At 40.1% G+C, this 15,186-nt stretch overlaps 2 protein-coding genes across 2 annotated transcripts in view; one reads left to right on the plus strand and one right to left on the minus strand.

Moving 5' to 3' along the window:
* Positions 1–15,186, minus strand: part of HECW1 (HECT, C2 and WW domain containing E3 ubiquitin protein ligase 1) — a 445,911-nt gene that overhangs the window by 391,242 nt on the left and 39,483 nt on the right. The window lies entirely within an intron of this gene.
* On the plus strand, positions 441–1,843 carry LOC133072406 (bifunctional phosphoribosylaminoimidazole carboxylase/phosphoribosylaminoimidazole succinocarboxamide synthetase-like). Its single transcript, XM_061165644.1, has one exon. The coding sequence runs from the start codon at positions 478–480 to the stop codon at positions 1,753–1,755; it is 1,278 nt and encodes a 425-aa protein (XP_061021627.1). The 5' UTR covers positions 441–477; the 3' UTR covers positions 1,756–1,843.

Consider the following 15,186-nt stretch of genomic DNA (forward strand, 5'->3'; position numbering starts at 1 on the left):
TGTATCCTGTGTATATCAAAATGAAAACATTTCAATTTTTTCTTACTCTAGTCTTAATATAGCCAGAGGAATGAATCTGCTATTAAAATATCATCTGAGTATTTGATATTAATAGAAGCTACTGATAAGAAAGTGTTTTCAACTAGGAAGCTATGAGTTTAAAGATTTTTAATTCTGAACTGATTCGTTCAAGATTGAGAAAGGAGTATAACAGGGCTGTCTGCTGTCATCCTGTTTGTTTAATTTATATCCTGAGCACATCATGAGAAATGCTGGATAAGTTACAAGCTGGAATCAAGACAGCTGGGAGAAACATTAACAACCTCAGATATGCAGTTGATACCACTCGAATGGCAGAAAGCAAAGAGGAACTGAAGAGCCTGTTGATGAGGGTGAAGGAGAGTGAAAGAGCCAGCTTTAAAACTAAAAACTAGGTCTCTTCCCAGCGCGGCCGAAGCTCCCGGACCACTCCGGACAATGGCGGCAGTCGAAGTACTGAAGATTGGTAAAAAACTCAATGAGGGTAAAACAAAAGAAGTCTATGAATTGTTGGATAGTCCAGGAAAAGTCCTCCTGCAGTCCAAGGACCAGATTACAGCAGGAAATGCAGCCAGAAAGAATCACCTTGAAGGAAAAGCTGCAATCTCAAATAAAATTACCAGCTGTATTTTTCAGTTGTTACAGGAAGCAGGTATCAAAACTGCTTTCACCAGAAAATGTGGGGAGACAGCTTTCGTTGCACCGAAGTGTGAAATGATTCCAATTGAATGGGTTTGTAGAAGAATAGCAACTGGTTCTTTTCTCAAAAGAAATCCTGGTGTTAAGGAAGGATATAAGTTCTACCCACCTAAAGTGGAGATGTTTTTTAAGGATGATGCCAATAATGATCCACAGTGGTCTGAGGAACAGCTAATTGCTGCAAATTTTTGCTTTGCTGGACTTGTTATAGGACAAACTGAAGTGGATATCATGAGCCATGCTACGCAGGCTATTTTTGAAATACTGGAGAAATCCTGGTTGCCCCAGAACTGTACACTAGTTGATATGAAGATTGAATTTGGTGTTGATGTAACCACCAGAGAAATTGTCCTTGCTGATGTTATTGATAATGATTCCTGGAGACTCTGGCCATCAGGAGATCGAACTCAGCAAAAAGACAAACAGTCATATCGTGATCTCAAGGAAGTAACTCCTGAAGGGCTGCAGATGGTAAAGAAGAATTTTGAGTGGGTTGCAGAAAGAGTAGAGTTGCTTCTGAAACCAGAAAGTCAGTGCAGGGTTATAGTATTGATGGGCTCAACCTCTGATCTTAATCACTGTGAAAAAATTAGGAAGGCTTGTGGAGATTTTGGCATTCCATGTGAACTTAGGGTCACCTCTGCGCATAAAGGACCAGATGAAACTCTGAGGATTAAAGCTGAGTATGAAGGGGATGGCATTCCTACTGTATTTGTGGCAGTGGCAGGCAGAAGCAATGGTTTAGGGCCGGTGTTGTCTGGTAACACTGCATATCCAGTTATCAGCTGTCCTCCTCTCACTCCAGACTGGGGAGCTCAGGATGTGTGGTCTTCTCTTCGATTACCCAGTGGTCTTGGCTGTCCGACCATCCTTTCTCCAGAAGGATCAGCTCAGTTTGCTGCTCAGATATTTGGATTAAATAACCATCTGATCTGGGCCCGACTGCGAGCAAGTGTATTAAACACATGGATTTCCTTGAAGCAGGCAGACAAGAAAATCAGAGAGGCCAATTTATAAGAAAGAACATCACTGCATTTTTTTAGGAGGAAAACTATAATTTTCTAGTTCAGCTGCCCCCCCCCCCCAAATCAAGATGAAAAGATTTTAGATCATTGAGAGAAAAATAAAATTTGTAAGTGAATAAATGCTTTTCTCGATTCATGGATTAGTAAAAAATAAAAAATAAAAAAAATAAAACTAAAAACTAAAAAAGGTTAGATTATGGCATCTGGCCCCATTACTTCATGGCAAATAGAGGGGGAAAAGGTGGAAGTAGTGACAGATTTCCTCTTCTTGGGCTCTAAAATCACTGGGGATAGTGACTGCAGCCATGAAATCAGAAAACGTTTGCTTCTTGGCAGGAAAGCTATGTCAAACCTAGACAGTGTGTTGAAAAGCAGAGACATTACTCTGTTGACAATGATCCATACAGTCAAGGCTGTGGTCTTCCCAGTGGTCACATACAGTTGTGAGAGCTGGACCATAAAGAAGACAGAGCACCAAAGAATTGATGCCTTCAAACTGTCATGCTGAAGAAGAAGACTGAGAGTCCTGTGGACAGCAGGGAGATCAAATCAGTCAATCTTAAGGGAAATCAACCCTGAATACTCATTGGAAGGACTGTCGCTGAAGCTGAAACTCCAGTATTTTGGCCATCTGATCCAAATGGCTAACTCATTGGAAAAGTCACTGGTACTGGGAAAGATTGAGGGCAGAAGGAGAAGAGGGCATCAGAGGATGAGATGGCTGGATGGTATCATCAATGCAATGGACACAAACTTGTGCAAACTTTGGGTGATGGTGAGGGGTAGGGAGGCCTGGTGTGCTGCAATCCATGGGGTCGCAAAGAGTCAGACATGACTGGGTGACTGAACAACAACAATTCAAGACACTGTACCTAAAGCAACACCTCCCACAACTTTTAATCTATCTTGCAAATGTACTTATTGTGCTTATATAGGCTGACTGTTATGTTTTTGTGCATCTGCCTGTCCTATTTGAAGATAAACTCCTCTGAAATAAATATATATATCTTACTAGTATGGGCTTCCACTATGGCTAGCACAATGCCCTTTGCCTACGCATGTGTACATCAGTTGTGAATGAATGTGTATCACTGAGGATAGGCTAAATTACCTGTGGGAACAAATCACAACGCCAGGTCTCACTGGCTAAATCCAACCAAAGTGTCTTTTCTAAATCACATTACATGCCAAATCTGGGTTGGCAAGGGAGGTCTGTTTATTAGAAACAGACACTGGTGATAGCTTCAGAGTGAAACATGCTTTCTCAAACACTTCTGTGTGGAAAGAGAACGCAGTGAATGGCCTCCTAAATTCACCCTAGATAGAGCACAGATCACTTCCACTCATATCCCACTGGCCAGTGTAAATCACATGACCAAACCTAATTTCCACAGGCAGGGAAGTACAAACCTATCCCATGCAAGGCTGATGGAGAGCCAGAGGTATCTGATGACTGTATTGAAGTCTGTCACAAAAGGTTTTAAGAATGAACCATGATGTTGTTAGTTAGTATGTTAATACATTTCCTCATTGGTGACGGTTTATGATGTCAGTTTATCTTTTTTGGTACTAACAGAACCAAACACAGAAATAGACAAGTTTTATATACCACCCTGACATTACAGTTGTATCACTGCTGAAACATCTGTTACTTTTATTTCATCATCCATGGAAAATTCATACTTATTATAAATTTTATTCCCTAGTTTCATCTTCCCATATCTTTCCATAGGTATCTTTCCAAAGACAGAAGAAATAACCATTGATTAATAATGGCCAATAAAAAAGATGAGAGAAGAAAGAATGGCTTGAGGGCATCCCTTAGTTCATTCACTTGATTCAGTGAACATCTATCCAGACCTGATCTTGCCCAGGTACCTGAGAGATGCTGGGGGTATGAGAATGACTAAGCCTCAGGGTCTGGCTTCAGGCTGAAGGGAGGTACATCAAAATGTTAGAGTGTTGGAATGAATAATTTCATCCTTATATGATAGTTTTTCATGTATTAGACTTTTGATATCACATATTTCTTTTATAACTTTGTTAAAAAGTAATTTTAAAAAACTTCTCTAATCATCTATCCTTTTCATCAGAGCTCAGAATTGGTATAATTTACTTTCCCTAATTAAATGTTCTTAGGTACTTATCTGCAGCTGCTAATTTTCTTCTTGTCTAGCTGTCATACAGTTTATTCTGGATTTATTGTTTTAAACACTTAAACAAGAAAGCGACAAATGAAATGTTGCTTCTTGCCAGTTCAAGTGACTTCATCCATGAATAAAAGCCTTTATTGAGCAGATGCCTTTTCTACTCATTCATAAATTTATCAAACATTACACCTGTGTGATGACAGTGGGCACACAAGGCTGGAAGGATCTATCTAGGCACAGCAGCCTGGTGACTGCAAGGGTTTCTACCAAGTCCAATGCTATAAATGCCTGCCAATTTTTATTATCTTGGAGTAAATATAATTATCGCACATAAACAGCAAAACATTAATTTACTACTCAATGACTATAGGAATACATACCAAATAAATCTATCAATCAGCATATATAAATTGATCTTCACATGTTTAAATAACATATATTTACAATTCTTTGGCAAAAATAAAAGTTAATTTCCATAAAATGGCATGGTCATTTTTTATAAACTTAGATTCTTATAACATAGAATTGTTTTCCCTGTACTCTAATTTTACCCTATACTTTCTAAGTGTTCTTCTTTACATGTGTTTTATACAAAAAATGTCTCTGAGTTCTAAAGCTTTTTTGATCCCCAAAGTCCTCTTTGCTCTTCCCGTTTCCAGCTGCCATGGACCCTAATCTCTGCGGTGTGTTCTTTATTGTTTATTTTAAACAATTTTATGTTTTTGAGGACATTTGAAAGAGCTGTTAAATTTGACTGCAATATAGTGCATCTTCACAAGGACATTTATAGTGATATGTACTTCCATACTTTCTAGGAACTTTCCTGTATGTCATCTCATTAGGTAAAGTGAAGCACAGGTTTGTTAATTTGAAGGTTATGTTACTAGTTAGTCAGGCACCCGAGGGGCTGTTAGGTAACATGGATGTACTGCACGGTTTGAAAGCAAAAGGCAGGCTCACTAAGGACTTCCAGCCACAGTCTCGGGTTTGCAGTCTGTACTCCTTAGAAGGACATGCAAAATCCAAACCCCAGAAAGATAACGAACATTACAGCATACTGACACATGTATATGGAATTTAGAAAGGTGATAACGATAACCCTATATGCAGAACAGAAAAAGAGACACAGAAATACAGAACAGACTTTTGAACTTTGTGGGAGAATGTGAGGGTGGGATATTTCAAAAGAACAGCATGTATACTATCTATGGTGAAACAGATCACCAGCCCAGGTGGGATGCACGAGACAAGTGCTCCAGCCTGGTGCACTGGGAAGACCCAGAGGAATCGGGTGGAGAGGGAGGTGGGAGGGGGGATCGGGATTGGGAATACATGTAAACCCAAGGCTGATTCATATCAATGTATGACAAAACCCACTGGAAAAAATAATAATAATAATAAAAATTTAAAAAAAAAAAAAAAATCCAAACCCCAGACCCAGAGTGGTGGAAGGTGGGACAGGCTGGGGCCTGGAACCCTTTGTTTCTTGCTTGCACTTGGACATATGTCTCCTCCAGCAACAGAATATAAAGAAACTAGAAGGCACTAAAAGTAACTGTGTGCATGCACCACTTGGGACAAATTATGAACAAGATACAAAGAGACCGAAAACCCAGCTGCCACTTCTGAGATGTTGAGAGCAAAAGCTCTGCACATGATTCTTGCACATAGCACCACCAAGGGGGTGAGCAGACCACCCAAGCCACCCCTCAGTCGGACCCATGGATTGGCCCCTATCTTTACTCCATTTAAGAGACAAGCTCAACACCCCCTCACATTAGGAAGCAAGCAAGGGCACCTGTTTCTTGTTTGTGCTGCAAATAGAGTCCCGGTAAAGCCTTGCCTGAATTTTTCATCTGATCTCTTTCCAGTTTCTACTGATTAAGGAGTCTGAGAATCCTGGTCAGGGACAGGTCCACTCATGTGGATTCAGAGGTGTTCTAGTGTTCCAGTTCTGAGGTTAAATATCTTCTTTCTATATTTCAAAGTTTAAATAATATTAAGATAACTCCTAACAATTTCACAAAATATTGTTTCACTATGTAAGAAACATTACCCTGCAAAAATACATCTGAGACCCTACCAATGACAGTAGCTGTAAGAGAATAGATACCTTTGGAAGAACCATGACCTGACCTTTATGGAGCCTCAGTTAAGAAACACCCCAGCGCAGCTTAACACTTTTACCTGCCTGTACTCAAATGGAGAGCTTTCTGGAAATTTCATCATTATAATGCAAATCCAAGAATTGCTTTAAAAAAATGCAACCAGGATGGATATTCAAGTAACGTATCAGGATTAAAGCTAATCCTCCAAAGAGAAACTGCTTTTCAATAACAATCAAAAAACACGACATATTAAACATAAACTTCCCATTTACTGTAACAACAAAAAATGTAGAGTAGGTGCACATGGACCTGGAAGTATATTAATAAAATAGTAAATAATAATTATTGCTTTTTATCTCAATTCTGTATGCTTTTCACACAGGCTCCTAATTCTCACAACAACTCCACCAGGTTGCTGTTATGTCCCACTGGGACCAGCAGAAAATGAGGTCAGGACAATTGAGTAAACTGTCAGATGACACAGCTCTCAGCAGAGACAGGTCAGGAACCTTTGTCCTTCTTCAAAGCCTCTTCAGAGTCTTTTCACTCCCTACCATCCTTTGATCAGCACGACCCATACAGAGAAAACTGTAAGATGCTGTGGAGGACACTTGAACTGAATGTAGGTTCATCAATGTTCCCAGAAGGGAAAACTGGATAGTAAAAACAAATCTTTTTTTCTCAAAATAATGTACAGATTTAAAATCCCAATGAGACTTTCCTCTGTGGGGGATAGCATTTTTGTGGAAACGTTGCCCCTGAGTTCATCGATATGCATAAACAGGGAATGAAGGCACTGTCTTAGCTCTGCCCCTTTCTTCCAAGCTGATGAGAAGGCAGTAGAAGACTTAAAAGCCATAAAGCCACAAGAACATACAAGAGATAACAACAGTGAATGAGAGATAATCCACACTTTTTTTTTTTGGAACAATGGATGGTATGGAGATGTGACTTAAATTAAAAGGCAAGAAGCAAAGAACGAGCCCAAAGAAAAGGCAATCAGCAGGAAAAAAGCCAATTCACATCACAGAATCAAAAACAGTTCCAGAACTGAAAGGGAGAGACCAACAGGCGGACAAAAATAGGAGAAAGTGTATATAGGGAAATTTGGTCTCTTCCCCAACCGTATCAATAAATAGTTTATTTTCAGAGGAAAATTTTGAAAAAAAGCTCTAAATTTCGAGGCACCAGACACAGAGGAGGGGAGAGGTGCATTGCTGAACTAAAGGATGCTGACACCTGCCTGTCCCAGCTCCCAGAACTCTGACAGTCAATTCTGTCTCACAGGAAGAAGTCTGGAGGCTTCTTCTCTGGGAGAAAATGACCACGTCAAGGGAAACAGCTACATATGGGAGAATTAGAGGGGGTCTTCCAATGAAGTGAAGTCCACCAATTGATGGACTAAGCCTTATTCTTAAATATGACCAGATGGCCAAGGATGACCAGATATTTGAACCAGAGAAACACAGAGATCAAAACAAATAGGTAGGTTAAAAGAATTTGGAAGAAACACATCAAGGAGCAGAAGAAAACTAACAACATCGGGAAAAAAAAGATAATGCATGACTTTACATAAGAGAATTGGTCCATAAAACAAGAATCAGAGTCTATGAAAATAACAATAAAGAGTAATCTAAAGCTCTCAAAAAAGTAAATATTAAATATTTGCCTCTCCACTATATAATTTTTAAAAATCATTTGGAACATCAGTTCCATATTGTTATTATGATGTTAATTTATGTGTCTTATTTAAGGATTTTTTTGTTCACAGTTGTATTAAAATTCCACAAATATATGTTTCAAAACATATTTTGGCTTATCAATGAAATTACCAATTTCAGTGCTTATAACTGTTTCTTGCATGCACTTTCCCTTTCATGGGTTCAACATTCCGATGGATTTTAATGAATATTTTTTCCAGAAACAGTGCCACTGACAGACTATTTCTTAAGTACTGATATGCCACAAGCTGTATTTCTTTTGTGCTGTATAAATCCTGGTTTGTCTCTATGCAGTACTCTAGGCCCACAATCCTGGTAAACCTTCTTTTGTCATCAGGCAGTATGGCAAATTGACAACACTGCTGGTCTCTTCCATTTTAAAAAATTTAAATGTTTATAGGATTCTTCTCTTTACCCGTGAAATTAAAACACTGTTAGGATACATATATGTGCCTGTCTTTTTCAGTACCCTACAGAGGCTTGGGAGGACTCTTTCAGCAGAAACCTCAGATCTTTCTTTAGTGCAGATAAATTCTCTTTTATGTATCTTTAAATATTACCACTTCTCCATCTGCTCTATGTTAGAGTGGATGAGGGGAATAAACATATGTCAGATACACTAAGTCTATCCTCTCACTTATCTTTTATAATTCTTATTTATTTATATTTTCACTCTACGTTCTGTGAACGTTCCTCAAATTAGTTTCAAAATTCCCACTTCAATTTTTAGCAGTGTTTAATTGGTATTTGTTGCCAATATTGGTAGAACTCTCAGCAACCAAATTTTCAATTTCCTTTTTCATAGCTGTCTACTTTTTTAGCACAATATCCCCCCTCAACTTTCCTTGAGGTTGCTAGTTGGGGTGTGTTTAAATGTCTCTTCTGTTTCAATTAATTCTATTTTATGTGTTTTCTCTGAACACTCCATATCCCACCAATCTGCCCTGCTATTTCCTTTTGGATAACTTCAGTTAAAATTTCTTATTATTTGCTCATATTTATCAAATGAAAGTATAAATCATTCTGTGTGCCAAAGACAGTACTAAATAATATAAACTTTATCCTATAAACCCCCCAAATCTAAGATAAATGTTATCCTCCCTGAGTGTCACCTGGAGGTGAAAAGATACAGGATCCTGTGGTGAGTCAGGAATTCTGTTCAAACTACTGAGATCTTTCGGTCCCTCAACACCACTCCTTCAGCCTCTGCTTGGAAACATGGGGACATTTGTGCAGTCAGAGCTGGGAGTGCTCAGAGAAAGTCTGGGAAGAGCCCAAGAACCATATTTTCTTTTTCTTTTCTGTACAATTATTTTTAAAATTTTTTTTTTTTTACTTTTTGGCCATGCAGCAAGCATGTGGGAATCTTAGTTTTGTGCGTGGGGATGGAACCCTCATTCCCTGCAGTGGAAGCACAGTCCTACCCACTGGACTGGCAGGTAAGTCCCTCTCCGCATTATCATGCACATGCAGAGTCACTGGAGAACTCTTGAATTCTGCTCAGGTGGGAGTCAGCCAGGGTCCACAGCCAGTTACCTAGCCAGCTGGTCATCAAGTGAAGCTGGGAGAGAGACTACAGAGGTCCATGGGAGATGCTCAGGGAGAAGTATCAAAGTCCTTCATCTCCCATCCCACCCTCCCAACCTCAGTGGCTCAAGGCCATGATTTTGCGGGGTTGCCCAAGACACCCATCTTCTCGGGATTCTCGGCTTTGCCTATACTGGGCTGAGGATCAAAAGCCACTGACTGATTTCTTGATCATTCTGCTCTCATCTTTAAAATGTTGGTTCAATGACGATACTCTTCCATGTTAAAAATAAATCTATCTGAAATCAATTGTTAATATTATAAAGCAGTATTGCAGACAATGTAACTTAAAGCTTAGGTCCTGAACTCAAATAACCCCAGTTTAAATCCTGGCATCACAAATTATTCTGTGAACTTGAGTGAGCTATTTTACTTCTCTAAATATTTCCTTTCCTGTAAATTCACAATAAGAGGGTTATTAGGAAGAATAATGAGATGAGGCATTTAAAGCATTTAGCACAGTGCCTGGTTTGCAGTAAACAAAATAAATGTTTGTTATCATTATTTTTGACTCTAAAAATCTCCAGAGTCAGTAATGTTACCAAGATACCTAAAATTGCCACAATGATTTCAAACTGAGTTCTGGGGTGGGGTGGGGAGGCAGCAAGAAGAGGTATAAACCATAAAAATAAAGAACAAAATCATCATCATTCACAAGTGATGTGATATATAAAGTCTACTATATGTGCATTGTGTATATAAAAATGTCTGAAAAAAGTTTTGAAGAACAGATATGTAGATTTGTTTACGTTTTTACTTTTTAAATACTTGAGACTTTGAAAAGTTGCAAAAACGGAACAGAGTTCCAGTGTATTTTCCAAATATTCCCTACTGTTAACATCTTACATTATTACCATGATGTACTTGTCAAAACTCACTATTTATGCAATACTATAAACTGGAGATTTTATTAGCACATTTTACTGTCCTGTTTCTGTTCCAAGATCCAAACTAAGACCACCGTCAACACTGTATTTCTCACGTCTCCTTGGTGTCCTCTGCTGCTGCTGCTGCTGCTGCTAAGTCACTTCAGTCATGTCCGACTCTGTGCGACCCCATAGAAGGCAGGCTACCAGGCTCCTCCGTCCCTGGGATTCTCCAGGTAAGAATACTGGAGTGGGTTGCCATTTCCTTCGCCAATGCATGCATGCATGCTAGGTCGCTTCATTTGTGTCCGACTTGGTGCCGCCCCATGGACAGCAGCCCACCAGGCTCCTCTGTCCATGGGATTCTCTAGGCAAGAATACTGGAGTGGGTCACCATGGTCTCCTCTAATCTAGCAATTCTTCAACGTCCCCTTGCCTTTCTTGACCTTGATACTTTTACAGAATTCTTGTCAGTTATCTCCTGATGCTGGGAGGGACTGGGGGCAGGAGGAGAATGGGATGACAGGATGAGATGGTTGGATGGTATCACCAACTCAATGGACATGAGTCTGGGTAAACTCCGGGAGTTGGTGATGGACAGGGAGGCCTGGCGTGCTGCAATTCATGGGGTCGCAAAGAGTTGGACACGACTGAGCGACTGAACTGAACTGATCTTGTAGAATATCCCTCAATTTATGTCTAATACTTTCTCATGATTAGACTGAGATTCTGTGTTTTGCATAAGTATACTCATTAGTGATGTGTGACTCTCAGTGCATCCTATGTCTTACTAGTGGTGATATCAACTTTGATCACTTGGTTAAGGTGAAGTTGGCTATAAACTTGTCACGTAGTTAGAACAGAAAAGAGAGTCCAAGATGGCGGAATCACTCAGCAGGTTTTAAAAAAATTTAAAAAAGGCCCATGAAAGGGGAGGTGAAGGACCAGAGTGAGAACCTCTGGCAAGAAAACATGCCCAAAGCACACCCCTTTCCCTGATTGGTCCTAGCTGCAACTAACAGTCTAAAAAGAGAAGTATAGGAAACTCTGTGTGCTTCTTTGGCAGTCCTTTCCCTGATTGTGTTAGGTGTGAACTGCTTGCTTCCTGCTTGAGGACTAGTTTGTCCTTACAAATAGTACCTGCTTAATAAGTACTGCATGTTGTAGCTACAAGTGGTCTGTGGTTTCAAATCTTTGCTTCTACCAGACACTAAGGGAGAGGAGAAAAGGAAACCAACAAACTTACCTTTTTCCTCTGTGATCAATAAATCCTTGGGGGAGACGCTTCGATATTATGTAAATATCCTGTTCTTCTTCAAACTTTTATGGTCTAATTTCAGCATCTATCCACAGATCTCACCTGAAATAACTGTTATTGGGGTGTTACAATGGTAATTTTCTATTTCCTTAATTTCTTCAATATTTACCAACTGGAATTCTTATGCAAGGAAGGGCTATCCCTACATGTTTGACACCCTCTGAGTTTCAGAGCCAGAGGAGACTTAGGATCTTCTGAGACCTCAGATGCCAGCAGCTTTGGCATCATCTGAGTGCCCGTTAGAAATGCAGAATCTCAGGCCCCACTGGGACCTACTGGATCAGAATCTGCCTTTTAACAAGATTGACTAATTCGTGTGCTTTGAAACTCATTCACATTTATTAAGGTGCTTGACAACTGAGGTCCTATTTGGAGTTAGCAGAGTCAGCCAACACTTGTTTTCTGACTCTCAATTCATGCTCCTCTTCTAACTTGGTTGATCCATTCCCATAGGAAATACAAAGCACACAGGCTTTGAATTTGAAACTGAATTTAAATATTTAACACTGTTTATCTGCCTATCTGCGATTCATGGAGTCGCAAAGAGTCAGACACGATTGAGCGACTGAACTGAACTGAACTGATCTGCCTATCTACCAATCCATTCTTAGGCAAGCAAGTTAACCTCTCTGAACTTCACTTTCTGCATCTGTAAATTGATGGAAATTAAATTAAATTAGGAAGAATAGGGGAGACAAGATAACATCTGGGGAGCACCTGGCATGTGACATGTGACTGACAGAGAGATGTGTGTGCTGCTGTGGCCCAGCTGTTGGCAGTGCTATCCACACTCAACTTCAGTGGTGCCTTCCAGGGTCAGTGTCTGTGGTAGAGAGCTGCCTCATTCAAGGCCATGACCTCCAGTGGTTACCCATATCCAAAGACAGGTATATAAAGGCCCGACCATTCTGGTCCCACAGAACAACCCTGACAACCACTTCAGCTCCAGAGGCACTCTTGACTAAACATCCTAAATATCTCAGAGTCCATTTCTAGGTCTCAAACTGCCATACAATACAAAATAGGTTCTTGAGAATCAGGAACAAATATCATGTGAAAGAGGAGAGTGAAAAAATTGGCTTAAAGCTCAACATTCAGAAAACAAAGATCATGGCATCCAGTCCCATCACTTCATGGCAAATAGATGGAGAAACAGTGGAAACAGTGGCAGACTTTATTTTTTGGGGCCAAAATCACTGCAGATGGTGGCTGCAGCCATGACATTAAAAGACGCTTACTCCTTGGAAGGAAAGTTATGACCAACCTAGATAGCATATTAAAAAGCAGAGACATTACTTTGTCAACAAAGGTCCGTCTAGTCAAGGCTATGGTTTTTCCAGTAGTCATGTATGGATGTGAGAGTTGGACTATAAAGAAAGCTGAGTGCCGAAGAATCGATGCTTTTGAACTGTGGTGTTGGAGAAGACTCTTGAGAGTCCCTTGGACTGCAAGGAGATCCAACCAGTCCATCCTAAAGGAAATTAGTCCTGAATGTTCATTGGAAGGACTGATGCTGAAGCTGAAACTCCAATACTTCAGCCATCTGATGCGAATAGCTGACTCATTGGAAAAAACCCTGATGCTGGGCAAGATTGAAGGCAGGAGGAGAAGGGGACGACAAAGGATGAGATGGTTGGATGGCATCACCAACTCAATGGACATGAGTTTGAGTAAACTCTGGGAGTTGGTGATGGACAGGGAGGCCTGGTGTGCTGCAGTCCACGGGGTTGCAAAGAGTCAGACACGACTGAGCGACTGAACTGAACTGCTATGCCTTGGGGATAACCTTTGCCTATTGTCCATAACACTAAATGCAAATTGACCCAAATTGTATTAAAAACCTATAATGCATCTGGCACGGTGCTAGTTATAGAAATGCAGAGAGCGCACAGGAAAACACTGCTTGCTGTTAAATAGAGAAGACTAAAACAAGATGGTACAATCAACCAAAACACTATTTTGGCAAAATTACTGTGGCCATTGGTTAGTCTGATCGCAATCCAAATATCCCTATAGAATTCTGATACAGCTTCATCAAGGACCATCCACCACTGGAGAACCCTAGAGTCAGGAGGAAGAGGGTAACCACTCACTTTCTAACAAAAAAATGAAGACACCACTGGATTTTAAATTAAAGAAGTTCATTGTTTCCTGAACAACTCTTTGCTTACCCTTGATTTAAAAAAAGTCCAGAAATAAGTCAGCAAGTTATTGGACATCCAAGTCACAAAGAATGTGAAACCAAGTTGTATAGCCCTGCTTTTAAAAGTATTTTTAAAGGTTTCTCTGTACTTTCAACAGCTCCACATGACAAAAGGAAAACTACACTGTGCTTCTTTTGCAAATGAATGTACCTGAAGTTCAAAATGAGACTCTATGTCACTCTCAACAGACAGAAATCATCTCGATTATTTACTCTGATGAAAGATCTTTTAGCCTGAAATGTTATTGCAATACACACACACACACACACACACACACACACACACACACACATAACATTCCTACATGATTAAATCTGCATTACCATGAGAAATGGTTAATTTCATTTCAATCCCAAAGAAAGGCAATGCCAAAGAATGCTCAAACTACTGCACAATTGCACTCATCTCACACACTAGTAAAGTAATGCTCAAAATTCTCCAAGCCAGGCTTCAGCAACATGTGAACTGTGAACTTCCAGATGTTCAAGCTGGTTTTAGAAAAGGCAGAGAAACAATCCCTGGTGGCTCAGATGGTAAAGAATCTGCCTGGAGTACAGTAGAAAAGGCAGAGGAACAAGAGATCAAATTGCCAACATCCGCTGGATCACCAAAAAAGCAAGAGAGTTCTAGAAAAACATCTATTTCTGCTTTATTGACTATGCTACAGCCTTTGACTGTGTGTATCACAATAAACTGTGGAAAATTCTGAAAGAGATGGGAATACCAGACCACCTGATCTGCTTCTTGAGAAACCTGTACACAGGTCAGGAAGCAACAGTTAGAACTGGACATGGAACAACAGACTGGTTCCAAATAGGAAAAGGAGGATGTCAAGGCTGTATATTGTCACCCTGCTATATAACTTATATGCAGAGTTCATCATGAGAAACGCTGGGCTGGAGGAAGCACAAGCTGGAATCAAGATTGCTAGAAGAAATATCAATAACCTCAGATATGCAGATGACACCACCCTTATGGCAGAAAGTGAAGAAGAACTAAAGAGCCTCTTGATAAAAAGTGAAAGAGGAGAGTGGAAAAGTTGGCTTAAAGCTTAACATTCAGAAAACAAAGATCATGGCATCTGGTCCCATCACTTCATGGGAAACAGATGGGGAAACAGTGGAAACAGTGGCAGACTTTATTTTTTGGGGCTCCAAAATCACTGCAGATGGTGACTGCAGCCATGACTTACTTACAAGTAAGCCTTGACTTACTCCCTGGAAGGAAAGTTATGACCAACCTAGATAGCATATCAAAAAGCAGAGACATTACTTTGTCAACAAAGGTCTGTCTAGTCAAGGCTATGGTTTTTCCAGTAGTCATGTATGGATGTGAGAGTTGGACTATAAAGAAAGCTTAGCGCTGAAGAATTGATGCTTTTGAACTGTGATGTTGGAGAAGACTCTTGAGAGTCCCTTGGACTGCAAGGAGATCCAACCAGTCCATCCTAAAGGACATCATTCCTGGGT

This window comes from Dama dama, chromosome 18 (genome assembly GCF_033118175.1).
Source record: "Dama dama isolate Ldn47 chromosome 18, ASM3311817v1, whole genome shotgun sequence".
NCBI classification, from domain to species: Eukaryota; Metazoa; Chordata; class Mammalia; order Artiodactyla; family Cervidae; genus Dama; species Dama dama.

What these genes read in the sequence shown, in the direction of transcription:
- LOC133072406 (XM_061165644.1), top strand. Translation starts at nt 478, where the DNA reads ATGGCGGCAGTCGAAGTACTGAAGATTGGTAAAAAACTCAATGAGGGT.